We start from the raw sequence: 16,553 nt of genomic DNA, 5'->3' as shown, positions 1-16,553 counted from the left end.
GATATAATCGTAGAGACAGAGACAGAGAGGGAGAGAGAGAGAAAGAGAGACAGAGACAGAGGGACAGATATTTTAAGGATTTGACTCATGGCGATTGTGGGGACTGGACATCTGCAGAGTGGGCCAGCAGACTGGAGACCCAGGGAAGAGTTGATGTTACAGTCTTGGGTCCGAAGGCAGGCTGGAGGTAGATTCCTTCCTCCTCAGAGGACTTCAGTCTTTTCCGCATGGTTCACACCTGCTACTGACAACTGCTAATGCCTCCCTTGTACGTGGTTAGCACCTTACTGCCCAGTGCTCCCACCAATGTCCCCACTCTTGATTTGCTACATCCTTTCAGGGTCCATGGAGTACCAGGTCCCTGGTGTCTTCTGTTCTAGGCAGCAGAGTGAAGAAGGTCTGACTCTGTGCCAGTTTAGCATGCATCTCACTTTATTACCTGGGTACTGGAGCACCCTTTCCTGTGCTTCTCGGAGAGTCTTAGAAAAACAACACTATTTCCGCTGCGTTCCTCCCCAGCCCACCTCCCATCCTTGGATCAAGTCCTGAGAGTTAGTCACTAAGCTGGGAGCCTTGCCAGCCTGCCGAGGTACCTCTCCTCCCAGACATTCCACTCTGCCCATGACTTCCAATATTGGCCCCTTCTCCTTAAGGCTTATAGTTCACTTTTAATACATTTTATTGTACCATTCCCATTTCACAAGTTAGAAAGCTGAAGCGCAAGGAGAGGTAAGTAATTTGCCTGAGGTCAGTCACAATGACAGATGTAAAGGAATCAGGGTTCCAATTTAAGTCTCTCTGATTCCAGAGGCCAGCTACAGCTCACTGGCTGCAAGAGATGCAAAAATTAAAAGACATGGTACCTTCCCTCTAGGAGTTCACAACCTGGACGCACAGTCTGCAATTTGTAGCTTGGATCACTTGTATATTTTGACAATGGACATTGACTGATGGGATTAACAATGGGACAGATTTCAGGGGTTCTGGTCCTGAGGAGGCATTTTTGCATGGGGAGGGCTTTTGCTGTCCCTTGGAAGAGTGGTTTGCAAACTGGGCTATGCTTTAGGATCTGCTGTTAAAAGCACAGATCCCAGAAACTTACCCCAAACCTATCAAGTCAGAATCTCCAGGTGAGGGGCCTGGGAATCTTTATTTAACAGACTTGTCAGGTGAGTCTGAAACTCACACCACTCTGAAGATGGATATTTGGGACTCATCTTAGAAACCACCGAAAAGGCAGCTGCCTAAGAGACCACTGACTTAGAGGAGGAGATAGAGAAGGAATTGAAGCAAAGGAGAAGAGAGCCAGGAGTTGAGAGGAGGAGTCCAGGGAAGAGGTGTAGAAACCAGACCGATGTGATGAAATAAAAGACTCCTTTATGAAACACCTGGATTGAAAGGCACACCAGCTAAACTGAGCCTCTGCCCAGACCCTGTGGCAGCACGTGCTCGTAGCCCTGTCCCTGGGAACTTAAAAAAAAAAAAAGAAAAAGGAGCAGCTGATGGTTTCTATGGAGACAACTTCAACTTTGAACAGTAGGCTGGGGTATTTTGAACGATCTAAATTAGCAAGCAATAGGCAAGTGTCCATTGCTTCTAGCCGGCTCAGTAAGCCATCCCGCTCCAGACTGCTTCCTGCAGCCGAATTCAGGGTGAGTCAGGGCTGTCATGGCCAAGTAGAAAAGGTCTGCTTTCTGATTTCGGCAGCAGGGAACCGGGGAAGGCTACTTTTGTCTTTCTGTGTGTGTTTCGCTCACCTCAGTGGGTAGCACAGTTCTCTGAAGAACCAGAAATTACTATCCCAGGTAGTTTATTGTTCAAACACTGATTTATGTCAGATGCATAAACCTAACCAGAAGATTGTTTAGAGACTATTTTGGAGGTGAAATGCACACTTGGCTCCAAAAGTCAGGGTCCAGCCTAATGTGACTAATGGAGAGATTTTTTTTTTTATATATACATTTAATTAATTAATTAATTTATTTATTTTTGGCTGCGTTGGTCTCCGTTGCTGCGCGTGGGCTTTCTCTAGTTGCGGTGAGCGGGGGCTACTCTTCGTTGCCGTGCGCAGGCTTCTCATTGCGGTGGCTTCTCTTGTTGTGGAGCATGGGCTCTAGGTGCGTGGGCTCAGTAGTTGTGGCTCACGGGCTCTAGAGCGCAGTCTCAGTAGTTGTGGCGCATGGGCTTAGTTGCTCCGCGGCATGTGGGATCTTCCCAGACCAGGGCTCAAATCCGTGTCCCCTGCATTGGCAGGCGGATTCTTAACCACTGCGCCACCAGGGAAGTCCCTGGAGAGATGTTTCCTGACTCAAAGAATTTTTCTCTGGGATTTATTGTGAGGAGGAAGTCCTGTGATGAAGGAAGAAAAGCAACAGGATCCTAAAGGAAATGGAATTTTTGTTTCTTGATTGGTAATGGTAATTTTAACTTCCATGGGACCTTTCGCTCTCTTTTATTCTTTGTTTCCTGCCTTCTGATGTGTTGATGTCCCGCCAGTTCTTGACTGCCCTTCCAATAACAGGTCAAGGTCTCCCAGTGGTGCAGGCTTGATCCCCGTCCTTCCCCCTGGGACTCTGGGGGGTCTGAAACCTGCTCAGCAATGTGGCTATCAGCTTTCAGACCCTATCAGGTTGCTTCCATTTTGCTGAAGGCTCCCTCTGCAACCACCATGAGGCTATGCCTGTGAGAAGCAGCTGAGTTCTTGTTTCTTGCCCTCTGGCTGCTTTCCATCTTTGGTTTCATTGACAGTCTGCAGTGTACATTAACTGTTTCATTGACAGTCCTGCCTTCTGCTGCAAAGAAGTGAGGAACCCTGGAAATTGTATCCTATTGGATTTTGAGGAATTTTCCATCTTCAGAAGTAGCCTATATATATTCAACTGGGCTTCTGTTCTATCTTCACACTCTCTCTGAGATATGTCACTCAACTTTTTTTTTTTTTGCTTTTTCATCTATCATTTATTCTTTCACTTAATTCCTCAAACATTTACTGAGCGATCACTATGTGCCGGCACTATTCTAGGAACTGAGAAGTAGAGTGTTGAGCAAGGTATAATTCTTGCCCGTGAGGAATACTTTACAATCCAGAGTAGTGCTGTCCGGTAGGGTATTCTGTGGTCATGGGAATATTCTATAGCTACATGGTCCAATATAGTAGCCACTAGTAACATGTGGCTACTGAGCAATTAAAATGTGGTTAGCATGAATGAGAAACTAAATTTTAAATGTCAATTTCATGCATTTTTAAGTGAATTGAAATTTAAGTAGCTGTACATGGCTAGTGGGTACTATATTGGATAGAACAGAAAAGGGAGAGACAGATAAAGAAGCAGATTTTGACAATATCCTATGCTAGGTTTGTAATGAGATGGTTGCTTAGACTAGTAAATAGATCCGGGGGTGGTGGTGAAAGGCTTTGATTGAATTAGATGATAAAGGGTGTCAAACACAAAGGGAAGTCCAAGTCCAAGACTGACAGGTTCAGCTGGAAAAGAAATAAGGAGCCCCTTTTAGACTCAGACAGTTTATTACTTATATAGGCAGTGAAGGCAAGAGATGCCAAGGGTGCAGCTCTCTGGGTCCTCGTCTCACCCACCAAAAGGATGGCACTGAAGCAAAAGGAACCAGACGTCTTCAACAGAGTTGTGAGATATTCAGTGGCTGAGGAGCTGATCCTAGACTGCAGCTCAGTGGTCCTAGAGCCTGCAGCTCTGCCCTAAAGGGGTGTAAGTATGAGATGGAGAGTCCCATGCCTCTCTGGAACCAGGGAGGTGGATGGGAAAGCTGCCTCATGGTAGCCTCCCACAAGATAGGGAGAGACAGATGGGAAAACCGTCTTGTGAAGCCTCTTGTAAAGACTGCTTCTCATGCCATGCTCCTGGGAGGATCGCAAGGCATTCCACCCAGATTTAGGTCATATGGTGGTTCAAGCTTTGCCTGTGGAAACATGGAAGGTCTCCAGGGTGCTATGGTAGAGCCATTCCCCTGCAAAGAGTCTTAAGCGCTAGGACAAAAGATTTAGACTTTATCCTCAAATGAATCTGGCTGCCACTGGAAGTTTAAAGCAGATGAGAAATTCAATTATTTTTGAGTTTTATGAAGATCTGTCTGACAACATTGTCGAGATTAGACTGGGGAGCAAAAAGGACTGTAAAGGGCTTCCCTGGTGGCGCAGTGGTTGAGAATCTGCCTGCCAATGCAGAGGACACGGGTTCGAGCCCTGGTCTGGGAAGATCCCACATGCCGCGGAGCGACTGGGCCCGTGAGCCACAATTGCTGAGCCTGCGCGTCTGGAGCCTGTGCTCCGCAGCCAGAGAGGCCATGATAATAAGAGGCCCGCGCACCGCGATGAAGAGTGGCCCCCGCTCACCGCAGCTAGAGAAAGCCCTCGCACAGAAACGAAGACCCAACACAGCCATAAATAAATAAATAAAATAAATAAAAAATTAAAAAAAAAAAATTAAAAAAAAAAAAAAAAAAAAAAAGGACTGTAAAGAGAGAGAAAGAATTGGGTAAAAGGATGACAGTTTATGGGAATGGAGAGGAAAATCCACAATCATTTAGTGAATACATGGGATGTGAAGGGCTCCTGTGCAGTGAAAGTGACAAAGACACATCAGACAGGATCCTGCCTTCAAGAAATTTACAGAGTAACAGGAGAGAGTACACACAGCATACATGACTCATTAATATTAGGTTCAAGAATTAAGTGCTCTGAGTGACATGGTAGAGGGAGAGCCCAGAGGAGGGACAGCCCTCTTCAGCTGGGTGTCCCTGTACAGTGTAGGTGCCTCATTGATCATGATGACAATTGAGTGTTGAACAGGATAACATTTAAGTCTTCTTACAACTTATTTTGAAAATCTGTGAGGGACGGGCCCTGGCAGGCAATAAGCCTTAACAACTAACAGATATTAATCCCTATAGCAGTATGTAGATTAGTTGGGATCCAATTAGAGTAAGACAATAGAAATGGAATACAGGGAAAGCAGGAAAAAATCATAAAGATTCAGCATGGTGAGAGGTGACAAGGAGAAGGTTTGAGGGCAGGGTTAACTGGCCATATACCCCTGGAAATATTAATGGCTGAGGCCTCACTCCCACTTCCCATCCCCACATTCTGGTATTTTTATTTTACCTTGTTTTCCTTCTTCCTCCAGAGGGAGATCAGTTGATACTTATTGCTTCAGGAAAGGATGGCACACTAGAAAGAGAAAAACAAAAATCTTTTCCTGGCTTTTATGTTGCAAAAAGCCTAATAGATGATGTGAATTTCAGAAGTCACAAATGGGTGTATTTCATTTGGTCCACACCTTGGGTTGTTTTTTCCTTTGGTTGGTTGGTTGTTGTTTTGGGTAGTTTTATGTGTGTGCATTTTTTTAATAGAATACATTTGAATGCCTTAGATGGGCAGGTAGTCTTAGGTTCACTGCAGTCTTACATTTTGTTCATCTCTGTCCTTTATCTACAAATTTATATTACCTGCCTGGCCCCTATAGGTATCTGAATTTGGAACCACTGGTATCCATTGTAAAACAGGTTTAGAAGAATGCATAGTAACATATGAACAGGGTCTCCCAACCCCAAGTCTTTGAGCACTGCCACAGTCACAGGGAACTTCCTTGAGCTCCCAGGAAAAGCAGGATGCCCTGAATTCTGTGATCATATCTCTGCCATCTGGAGGAACAAGGACTCAAAATAGAAATTACTCTGAATCTAGAAAAATAGAAAAAAAATTACATCTCATGCACATGTGGGATTGTGGACTAAAGTTTACTCCTACTATTCCATTACTAGTCCTGCCACCCTGTACACGAGGGTATATATTTAACTAAAAGCTTCAGAGTTAGGGAAAGGGAAAGATGAAGTTAAGGTCAAAAAAGAAGTAGGAAAGAAAAACAAGAGAGGGAGGCTAGGAAAAGAATGAGCTTTCATATGTCTACCCTCATTTGGGGAAGATAAGTAAGGTTTATATGTAGGGTCAGACGGTACTGGTTAAAATTCTTGCTTCATGATTAACAACATAGGCAAGCTTGGGTAAGTCATTTGACTAGCTGAGCTCAATTTCCTAATTTACAATGTAAGGATAATAATAATTTTTTATTCCCACAGGTTTTTTGCAAGGGTCAAGAGAAATAATGGTCATAAGAGGGTCCTGAAAAGTGAAAAGGCTTTACTATGTGGATTCATATTACCCAGTGACTAGCCGTTAGTAAGTGCTCAATAGTTGTTTGCTGTTACAGAAAAAAGGGAAATGAAGGGAGAGCTGAGTTCCAAAGGCCACTTAAAATTACCAGCCCCTTTACTTGTCAAATAATTGTGATATTTTATTTGTCTTTTCCATTTTCCTGGAGCCATTGCTGCATTTTTTAGTTGTTTGTTAAAGACCATGCCCAGTGGAACAGGACAACTTGTATTACCAGCGGATGTAAATTCCACTGATAAGCAGCTTCACTGTAAAAACAGACTTTTTCAGTGTGTGGCCTCTTGTCAAATGACTCAGAAAATGGCAGTTCTCCATCACTAATCTTCTGAGTCTTGTCCTTAGTCCTTCAATTCCCTTCTTCCAATTTTAAATTTACCTTCAAATTTATCACTCCATTGGACCATCAGACATATTTGTAAAATGTGAATGCTTACTGAAATACAAAAGAGTGGCATAATAAGTAACAAAACGAGAAAAATTCCCTAAAAAAATTCCGTATGAAAATTCTCTTCTTACACTATCCACACTTCACAATGTTTACAAATAATAACAAAGTGTCAGGGTGCAGCTGACTACAGTGTGTAAAAATTCATTCTTCGGAATGCAACTTTCCTTCCATATTACACCAATAGAGTTTGTTCACTCCTTTAACTCAGTCCACGGAGCATACGGGGAGTTTGGAGGAGGTAATTCAGGAAGGAGAGGCACACATCAGCCCACCATGCTCTAGCATCACATCACACTTGAAGTTCAAAAACTGTTTCTCTTTTTTCCAATTAAGAGCTCTTGTGGAAACCCTAGTGACATTTTGCAGAACCTGAGTTCCTCAGAACCCCAGTTGAGAATCCCTGGTGTATAGGTATCAAATCTTCTTTCGTGTGTGTGTGTGTGTGTGTGTGCGTGTGTGTGTACATGTGTATGTATGTATGTATGTAGGTATTATTTATTTATTTATTTATTTTGGGCTGCATTGGGTCTCAGTTGCAGCAGGTGGGATCTTTTGTTGTGGCGCTCAGGCTTCTCCCTAATTGTGGTATGCGGGTTTTTCTCTTCTCTAGCTGTGGCTCATAGGCTCTGTAGTTTGCAGCACGCGGGCTCTCTAGTTGAGGCTCCTGGGCTCAGAAGTTGTAGCATGCGGGCTTAGTTGCCCCGTGGCATGTGGGATCTTAGTTCCCCAACCAGGGATTGAACCCGTGTCCCCTGCATTGGAAGGCGGATTCTTTACCAATGGACCATCAGGGAAGTCCCCATGTGTATGTATTTAAATCCTGGATTTTTCTTGTATCTTGAATATATAAGGGGGTGTTATATCAAGAACAGATGGCACAGAGGCTTGAATAAGTCTGAGGTCTGATAGACTTACAACCAATTTCTGAAGAGGTAATCTGTCAAACTTTGCCTTGGATCCCTACCAAATCTTCATGAAGGTACACCTTATCTTGTCAGCCTGTGAAAAGTGACTTTGTTTAGCCCATGTTCCAAAGGCAGTGACTGTGGGATTGCTGATCACGTGGCTGCTTCCTAGTCTTTGGTCAGGAAACCTGAGACACCATTCACAAGCACACACTGTTGGCTCATCAAGTGATCTCTCTCTCTTTCTTTGTTTCACGTGCTCTTAGGAGAACGCCTGCTTCTTATAGGAAGTTTCATTATAATCTAACCCCTTGCATATACCTTGGTGTAAATGGCAAAAATCTAGACATAGGATACCAATGACCATTATGGGGAATTTCTGACAAGTCAGAATCAATAACTTCACACATTTAACAGGAGCTCCAGAAAAATTAGGAGACAAAACAGTAAGCATAGTCAGCTAAGTGCTGAGACCCCAAAATAAAATTCTAGCTCTAAGATAGATTCCTTTCAAAGACTGAAGTCTTCTGAAACCTATCTTCTTGCATCTCTCTTTTCTCTGACGCCTATTTACATAACCCCGGACCTTCTAAATGACCTACCCTTTCTTTCTTCAGGGGTTTCTCAGGATAGGAGCAATCTAATTTCTCTTTGTCCCTGTTATCTTTCTCTCTTTCCTCAAACTCCCATACTCTACCCCAAGACTGTCTTTCTGTGATTATCTGGATACAGCTTCTGAATTTTATGGATACAGCCACGTAAAAAGAATCCAAGGCTAGGACTAGGCTGAGGCAAGAGGGCCCCTAGAGTGCCAAATTTCAGGACTTCAGGGGCTTGTCATGCAAGTAAATTCCGCTACCTAGGTGCCTTCTTGCTTCACCTTTAGTCCTTACCTTGATAGAGTGACTGGTGACCTCTGGGTCTCCATTCCAAATTGGCAAGGGGGGAACATCCCTGGCACACGTTGAATCAGGTATCCAGTCCTGATCCAGTCAGCAACGGCCCCCGGGGTGGAGGTCACATGGTATAAACATAGCTGCTAAGTGTCCATCTCTGGGCTTTAGGGAGCGATTCTCAGATAAAGAGGGACCATGACTTGGGAAGAGACTCTAATATTTTATATTACAAAAGCACTATATAAGTAAAGTATTTTAATTACATTTTTGGTGCTATTTTTTCCTGCCCCTGTTATGAATTTCATAACTCTGAAGCATGTACATTGTATAATTTACTATATGAGTATCAATAGGATTCCTAAAGTTTTAACACATAGTTGCTGCCCTTGAAGAATTTGCAGTCCACCTGGAAGAATAAGACCAGATGCGGGATGTACGCAGGAATGCAGGAGAGTAGTTATGTTAATTAATGCAAATTAATTCAACTTGAAAATAAAATCTGTATTGAGCCAATAAATTTTATAGAAGTTTTGAGAAGGAAGAAGAATTTGTGGAATAGGGCACGCAAGTACCCCTTCTTAATGATCTCTTTTTGGGAAGAAGGAAACAGCAGATACAGAGACTTATAGGAAGGACCAGATCAGAAAATACCAAGGGAGCACTGAAATGTCACATGGGACGTGGGGTGTTCTTATTCATATTACAGGTCCCATTTCCCTGATACATATGAAAGACCCAGGAAGTTTGAATTGATGCCACCTCCTTCTGCCAAGAACTGTGCTGGTATTGAGGGAAAACATTCACAATCATTCTATTTATTCCAAATTATTCTATTGACCGTGAGTTTTGAAATGGTCAGTAATGCTGGTTGTTGATGGGGGTCAGGTGGGAGGGAGTGCGTCCTTTGCAGAAAATCACTTTCTTAAAAGAAGCACAAAATGCATTTTTCCTTGACCCTCTCTTTCCTCCAAAGACCCCCTTTCAACAGTGAAGAACTGGGCATTAAAACCCCTCTTCTGCCCCTGCACTGCCAGAGCCTGTTTATTTTCTCCAGAATCTTTTCTGCTCACAAATCTAAACCCCAAAGCCTTCACTTTGCATTCCTCTGTAAAATAAAATCAAGGACCCCTTGGAGGATCAAGCTTTCTGAGAGGACACCTATTACTACCATTTGTGTGAAGATATTGTTGGAAAAATGATGCATACCTATGTCAAAGTCTCATATGAGAAATTTCTTTTAGGAAAATATTGGAAAGGCCTCACTTTTTCCTTTCCCTTGAGAAACTGGTAACCCTTTCTATGAGAATAATTGGAACAACACAACTGAGAGATTGCCTTTTTTCCTTTGGCTGTCACTCATTCAGTGTCTCTGATGCTAGTTCATATTTTCCCGGATCCTATTTTATTTTTATTTGTTTATGCCTCCTTTATCTATAAACAGGTTCAAATCCTTTGTGGAATGAGGTATAGAAGAAAGGAGGGAAAGTAAAGAAAGAAGGAATGTACACAGGGAGGAAGGAGGGAGAGAATACCTCAAATTTTGCTCATAAAATGAGGAGAGTATGAAATAGCTGATCAAATGTATATTTCATTCTCTTTGCTACAAACAATATTTTATATTTATCACTCCGTTGGAAAGCCGCAAAAGCAGATCATGGAGTTTTATTTTCCCTTAAAAAGAACAAATAACGGGAACTCTGAAAAGAGCTGGCAGTCTATCTTACAATGGCAGGGAGGGATTGGAAACTAAAAAAAGAGAAAAGAAAGAAAGAAACAACAGCATAACAAGTTTCTCGTTTATGTAGGTATGGGAGTTGAAAAGCAGCACTGATCCTTCCAATAAACCCTTAATCATGCATTACCCCCTCGGATCCTAACAACACCAGTGAAATAGGTCACCTGGGAATGATCTCAACTGAAGATATGAAGCTCAACTTACTCAAATCCACAAAACTAAGATTTCCTACAGGGCTGTAATGGATAAGACAGGAGGCTGTAGTGTCAGACCTAGCTTGAATTTCAGGTTCTACTATTAATTATTTACAAGACTTTGAGCATGTCGCTTAACCTGTTTCCCATATGTAAAATGAGAATAACGAGTCCTGTCTGCACACCCTATTTCCCCTCCTCCAAATGTTCTGTGTATTTTGCACTAGTATCCAGAAATCTGCCTTGGCCAGACCTAATATAAGCCTTGTCTGGGCCTCTTCCTTGGAACTGAAGTCTCCAACTCAGAGCTTTCTCTCCCACTGCAGGGCAGGAAATACCACTTGGTCCCTTTGCCGGTTGCCAATGCTCCAGCTGACAGCCACCCCGGCAAGTGCCCTCGCGGATGAGCCCGTGCACATCCAAGTGACAGGCCTGCCCCCACTGCAGACGGTAACCCTCATGGCATCTGTGAAGGATGAGAAGGGGAATCTGTACCAGTCCAGAGCCTTCTACAGGGCCAGCAAGGCTGGTGAGCTGGACCTGAAGCAGGCTCCTGCCTTGGGAGGCCACTACGTGGGGGTCCACCCGATGGGCCTCTTCTGGTCTCTGAAGCCTGAGAAGGCTTTTGAGAGGCTGAGTAAGAAAGATGTGATGAACAGCCCCTTTTGGATCACTCTGGATCTGTATGACTCCGTTTATTTACAAAAGTCAGGGGAGGTTCAGCCCAGGGCCAGCCAGGTGGTGCAGCGTTGGTTCTCCAGCCCTGAGGTGCAGCGGGTGCAGATCCGAGAAGGTCGTGTGCGAGGAGCCCTTTTCCTCCCTCCAGGTGAGACTAATCTTTCATGATCTAGAAGACATGGTTCATGGAAATAAAAACAAAAACGAAGGGCATCAAACTGTTGGAGAACTAGTATTTCCCAGAATATTTTAAAAGTAACAAGCCGTTTCGTTGTGTGTGTGAAGGTGGAATTCAGTCTGCTCAGCCTGTACTTTTGCTGCTACCTACTTGACCCTCTTGTTGCTCTTTCTGATCTCATTCTCTTCTCTTTTTCTTGCTCTTAGGGAAAGGCCCTTTCCCAGGACTCATTGATTTGTTTGGGGGCATCGGCGGTCTAGTTGAATATCGGGCCAGTCTTCTGGCTGCCCATGGCTTTGCAGTGCTGGCTTTAGCATATTTTGCCTACGCAGACCTGCCCAAGCAGTTGCAGGAGGTGGACCTGGAATATTTTGAGGAAGCTGCCAACTTGCTACTAGCTCATCCCAAGGTATTTAAAATACTGGCAACATTATAGCCAAAAAAAAAAATCACAAATGTCCGTTCTGCCTATATTACCAGTCTGTTTAGACTTGGGCACAGCACAGTTGAGTTAAAATGGGGATAATAATACATGCCTTGTAGGATTGTTGGGTTGATTAGGATCAGCTGAGTGCTTACTGGCACAAAGAAGACAATAAATGGTGGGTATATTATGATTCTCTTCATTTGCTAGTTCCAAAATGTTCAAATATCAGGTATTTCTTACAGTTCAACCTGACAGGGTAAAACAATCATATCACCTAATGTTTATATTAAGTGACTATTTGTTAGACTCTATGCTAAATACTTTATATGCACTATCTCATTTAATGCTCACAGTTACCGTGCGAAGTTAGTACTTTTGACATGGTCCTCATTTTTCATATGAGAAGGCATACCCATCTCAGTTAAGTAAGAGGCCAACACTCCACGGCCAGTAAGTGACAGAGCCCTTGGGGCAATGTCTTTGCTCCAAACCATTAAGTCATCCTGATTCCCCAGCTTACATCGTTCTCTCCTGGAGCCTTGACTCTTCTCAAGAAGAGATGGGATATGTTTCCTATTGGAGCATCACCGGTATCCTCATCTTCAGTGTTATCGTCATCATAATCAAATATACGTGTGATTTTCCTACGCATATTTGGCTCTGTTTAAAGGATTGCCTAGAAGGAATTAAATCCCAGGTAAAATGTTTTCAAGTTAATTTGTTTTTTTCATTTCGAATTTAACTATTTGTGACATTGTATGAGGAGAAAGGGCAATTGCCAAAATTCAATTTGTAGTTAGATTCAGCAGAAGAGGGTCAATTCCCACCTCTGCCCCTTGATACCATTGTAACCTTGAGCGGGACTTACACTTCCTGAATCCCCGTTTTCTTGTTGGAGGGCCAAGCATACAGTAAATGCTCAATAAATCCACCTTGTCACCTGTGCCCATCTGGTTTCTTCCCTCTTCCTTTCCCCACACCCTCAGCCCATCCCAAAGTGTTTTAGGTTCTTTCTCAACACATCACACCCTCTTCACTCCCCCTGCCGCTGTTTCAGTCCCTCATCATTGCTCAGCTGTGATGCTGCAATAGTGCATTAATCAATTTCCCGTCTCCAGTTATGGCCCTTCTCCCTCACTTCCCAATCCACTCCTCACGTGGATGGTTCCCAGATGTGGATGCACACTGGATTTCCTTGGGGATATTTTATAGTATCAGATTCTTGGGCCCACTCAGACCTACTGAAGTAGCTCTCGAAAAACTGGATCTCAGAAAGCTCAAATTTTAAAAGTTTTTTTTTTCAGGTGATTCTGATGATAGAAAGGTGCTGGGGATACAACTGTGAGCCAAGTAAACACACAGGGTCACTATGTATTTGCTATTGTTTGTCCAGAATGCCCCTCCTTTCCTCATTCATCCCTCAGCCTTCTTCCCTTCCCTCTGCTCCCTCGGCCCACCACAAAGTTAAGGACTCCCTCTTGTGACCTACCGCTTTTCCTGGTGGACTGGGAACTGACATTCAATTTTTTACAGAATCCAAGTCGTTCATCTTTACACTCCCAATCCTTCCAGGATTAGCCTTTGGATTAATGAATATGCAAATCCTTTGTAGCTGTAAAATGCTGTTTAAATATGAATTACACTTACCTCATATTTGAAAGAAACCAGGACACCTCTTTTACTAGCTGGAGAGAAGAATTTGATTCTTCAGAAATCTTACCTGCCTCTGCTCTTGTGATGTCTAATGTTGCTGGTGTATTAGACCCTTTTTGCCTTTATAGAGCTCTGCTTTGGGTGAAGAGTTTTAATTTCTATTTTTTCACTTAATCTTCATAACTGTCCTACAAGGTAGGTAATATTATCACCCCCATAAGACATTAAGGCTTAGGGAGGGTAAGTAGGTAGTATTCTCTCTCAGTCACAAAGCTGGTAAACCTTAGTGCCAGGACTCCCACCCCACATTTTCAGACTTTTCCCATCATGCTAGCGTACTGGCCTGTAGGACAGCTCCTTCTCAGAGAATGTCCTGTAATGGGTTTCCTTTATTTTGTCCTTCAGGTCCAAAAGCCAGGAATTGGAGTGATCTCTGTGAGCAAAGGTGCAGAGATCGGGCTGGCCATGGCCTGCTACCTGAAGGAGGTGGCAGCCACCGTCTGCATCAATGGGTGCAATGCCATCTTTGAATTTCCGCTCCGGTACCGGGATCTGCTTATAACACCCATCCCCTCGTTTCCGGAGCGCATGGAGTTCAACATCATGGGCGCGTTGTGCCTCCGTCACTACAAGGGGAACCCCCGAGATGAACTCAATCAACACAGCGTGCTTCCTATTGAAAAGGCCCAGGGTCCGATCCTCTTCATTATAGGGGAGGACGACGAATGCTTCAATAGCAGAGAGTACGCTGAGCAAGCCCTGGACCAGCTGCGGAGGCACGGCCGAAGCAGCGGAAGGCTGCTACTCTACCCCGGGGCGGGCCACCTCCTAGAGCCGCCCTATTGGCCCCTGTGCTATGCGTCCTGGAGCCGCGGCCTCTTCTGCCCCCTGCTCTGGGGGGGGGACCCTGCTGGCCACGCGGCAGCCCAGGAGCACGCCTGGGGAGAGATCCAGAAATTCTTCAGGCAACACCTTGTTCAGAGCAGAAGCACACTCTAAGGGTGATGATAGGGGAGGGGAGACAAAAAAAATTGGATAAGGCAGGGATGTGGGTGGGGGAGGGGACTCCTGATTTCTCTAGATTCATAGTCATCTTGAACCAGCTGGAAGGAAATTGGACAAAGTCCAATAATCAGGTGCATCTGAAATATTTCTAACAAAATTGTATGTGCTTTGAATTTTTGTAAATTGAATCTTGGTTTATATGCACCAGGGTACGTTGCTATTTCAAAATTGTGATACCCTTGCAAATTGAATAACCTTTTGTACCTCAGTAAGGGAAACCTTGGATCCAGGTATTGCCAATCTAGATGAACGTCCTGGAACTTTGAAGTCACTTGTGAAATCATTTCTGTTTAAACCATTGTGAGTTGAATTTGACATTTGATATGAAAAGTTCTGATGCCACCATCAAGGGTAATTCTTGCTAGAGATTTCCAGTAGATACGTTAATTCTTTTTTAGAATAGTGACACTTCTTTTTATTCCTAAAATATATTTCTTTTTTATAATTTTAATCAGGAGTGGGGCTAAATGCTCAAGTGCCTTTGGAGCACTTAGTGAAATTAAATGAGCTATATTTAAAGTGATTAGAAGAGAGCCGGGCACATAGTAATTTCTATATCAGAGTTAGCTATTATCATTTTCATGATGCTTTTCTCCTTTAATCTATTAATGTGGTGAATTGCATTCATTAATGGACTAATTTTGCTTATTCATCTAATTCTACTAGATCAGTTTCTCATATTGACTATTTTGGGCTTTAAAATTTCTTTTGAAGCCAACCTAGTCATTTATATTTTCTCAGAATTTCACCCCTATTTTCTGGAACACATTTTTCTCTTATAATGTTTTACCTATCCCCTGTTGTTTATTTGCATGGTTTCTCCTTTTCCTTTCAGTCTGACTTGCTAAATATTTGTCTATTTTATTAATCTTTTCTTAGAATAGCTTTTGGGTTGTTTATTGGTCAAATCTAATTTTTCCTGATTCATCAGTGTATGCTTCTTTGAAATAAGTTCATTCCTTCTGCCATATTCGTGTTTTCCTGGCTTTTTGATATGCAGTGTTCTCATTTTGTTAATGTCTAAATAGTTTCTGATTTACTTCCTCCCTCCCCCCCCCCCTTAAACCCAAGAGTAATTTTACCAAAGTACAAAGTATCACCCTGTAGATAACTTGCTGGTTATAAGCAACCTCACTTTGCAATGGAGGGGTCAGATTGTCTCCACCTGAACCCACTGATCAAACTTAGCATCTCTAAAAATGGTCAATTTGACATGTTGTGTTTCATGACAAGATGTAATGTGGAGTGCCCAGCACTACTTAGAACTATTTCTAACAACACTGTTCAACTTGAAGCTAGTCAACCCCTTAGATCAAACTTCTTACTAATGTGGTAGTTAGTGAGCAAGTTAAATGGTACTACAAGGAGACAAACATAGATTGTCCATCATTCTATGACCTGGTCTCTTCACAAGTTAATTACCAACTGACCTTGTCTCTTTTCACAAGTTAATTGCATGAAAAAATTTGGAATTTTTCACTTTGTGGGATTTTGCTTTCCTTTTTGCGTTGGAGTGAGCTGGGGGATTGTTCAAAATTAAAAGGGACTTAAGAGGCATATCAACCAAATGCTATGTGTGGGCCTGGTTTGAACAAAGTAACTGTAAAAAGACATTTGGGGGATAATTAGAGAAATCTGAATATGACTGGATATTAAATGATACTATGAAATTGTTATCTTGTTAGGGATCAAAATGGTATTGGGGTTATGGAAAAAAGTAACTTTTCAGAGATGCATACTGACATATTTAGAAGTGAAGTGTTGCAGTATCTGGGAATTGTTTTAAAATACTACAGGAATATGGCAAATGTGAAAAATTATTATATCTAGATGATCGGTATAGTGAAGTTTGTTTTCTCTACTTTTTTGTATGCTTGCAAATTTTTCATAATAAAAAAATAAGAGATATAATCGGTATATTTACTTTTCTGCCCCAACAGACAAGAACTTTAGCATGCATTACATCTTTTCTCCATGACAACCCCATTAATTTCATATTAACTTTTTTGCAATCAATAATTATTATTTTTAAATTAATTTTTATTGGAGTATAGTTGCTTTACAATGTTGTGTTAGTTTCTGCTGTGCAGTAAAGTGAATCAGTCATACGTATACATATATCCACTCTTTTTTAGATTTCCTTCCCATTTAGGTCACCACAGAGCATTG

At 42.6% G+C, this 16,553-nt stretch overlaps 1 protein-coding gene across 2 annotated transcripts; it reads left to right on the top strand.

The window, feature by feature from the left end:
* Window positions 1-1,364: 1,364 nt before the first annotated feature.
* BAAT (bile acid-CoA:amino acid N-acyltransferase) lies at window positions 1,365-16,094 on the top strand. Of its 2 annotated transcripts, XM_036856368.1 has the most exons (5): window positions 1,365-1,652; window positions 2,254-2,411; window positions 10,710-11,209; window positions 11,446-11,648; window positions 13,725-16,094. In XM_036856368.1, the coding sequence occupies exons 2-5, from the start codon at window positions 2,389-2,391 to the stop codon at window positions 14,316-14,318; spliced, it is 1,320 nt and encodes a 439-aa protein (XP_036712263.1). In that variant the 5' UTR covers window positions 1,365-1,652; window positions 2,254-2,388; the 3' UTR covers window positions 14,319-16,094. The 2 variants fall into 2 exon arrangements, with proteins under 2 accessions (XP_036712263.1, XP_036712264.1); XM_036856369.1 differs by lacking the exon at window positions 2,254-2,411 and having other exon boundaries at window positions 1,367-1,652.
* Window positions 16,095-16,553: the final 459 nt, after the last annotated feature.

Source organism: Balaenoptera musculus, chromosome 6, assembly GCF_009873245.2.
Source record: "Balaenoptera musculus isolate JJ_BM4_2016_0621 chromosome 6, mBalMus1.pri.v3, whole genome shotgun sequence".
Taxonomy (NCBI): domain Eukaryota; kingdom Metazoa; phylum Chordata; class Mammalia; order Artiodactyla; family Balaenopteridae; genus Balaenoptera; species Balaenoptera musculus.
Note: the sequence above shows the minus strand (reverse complement) of the source record. Positions and strands in the feature narration are given on the sequence as shown.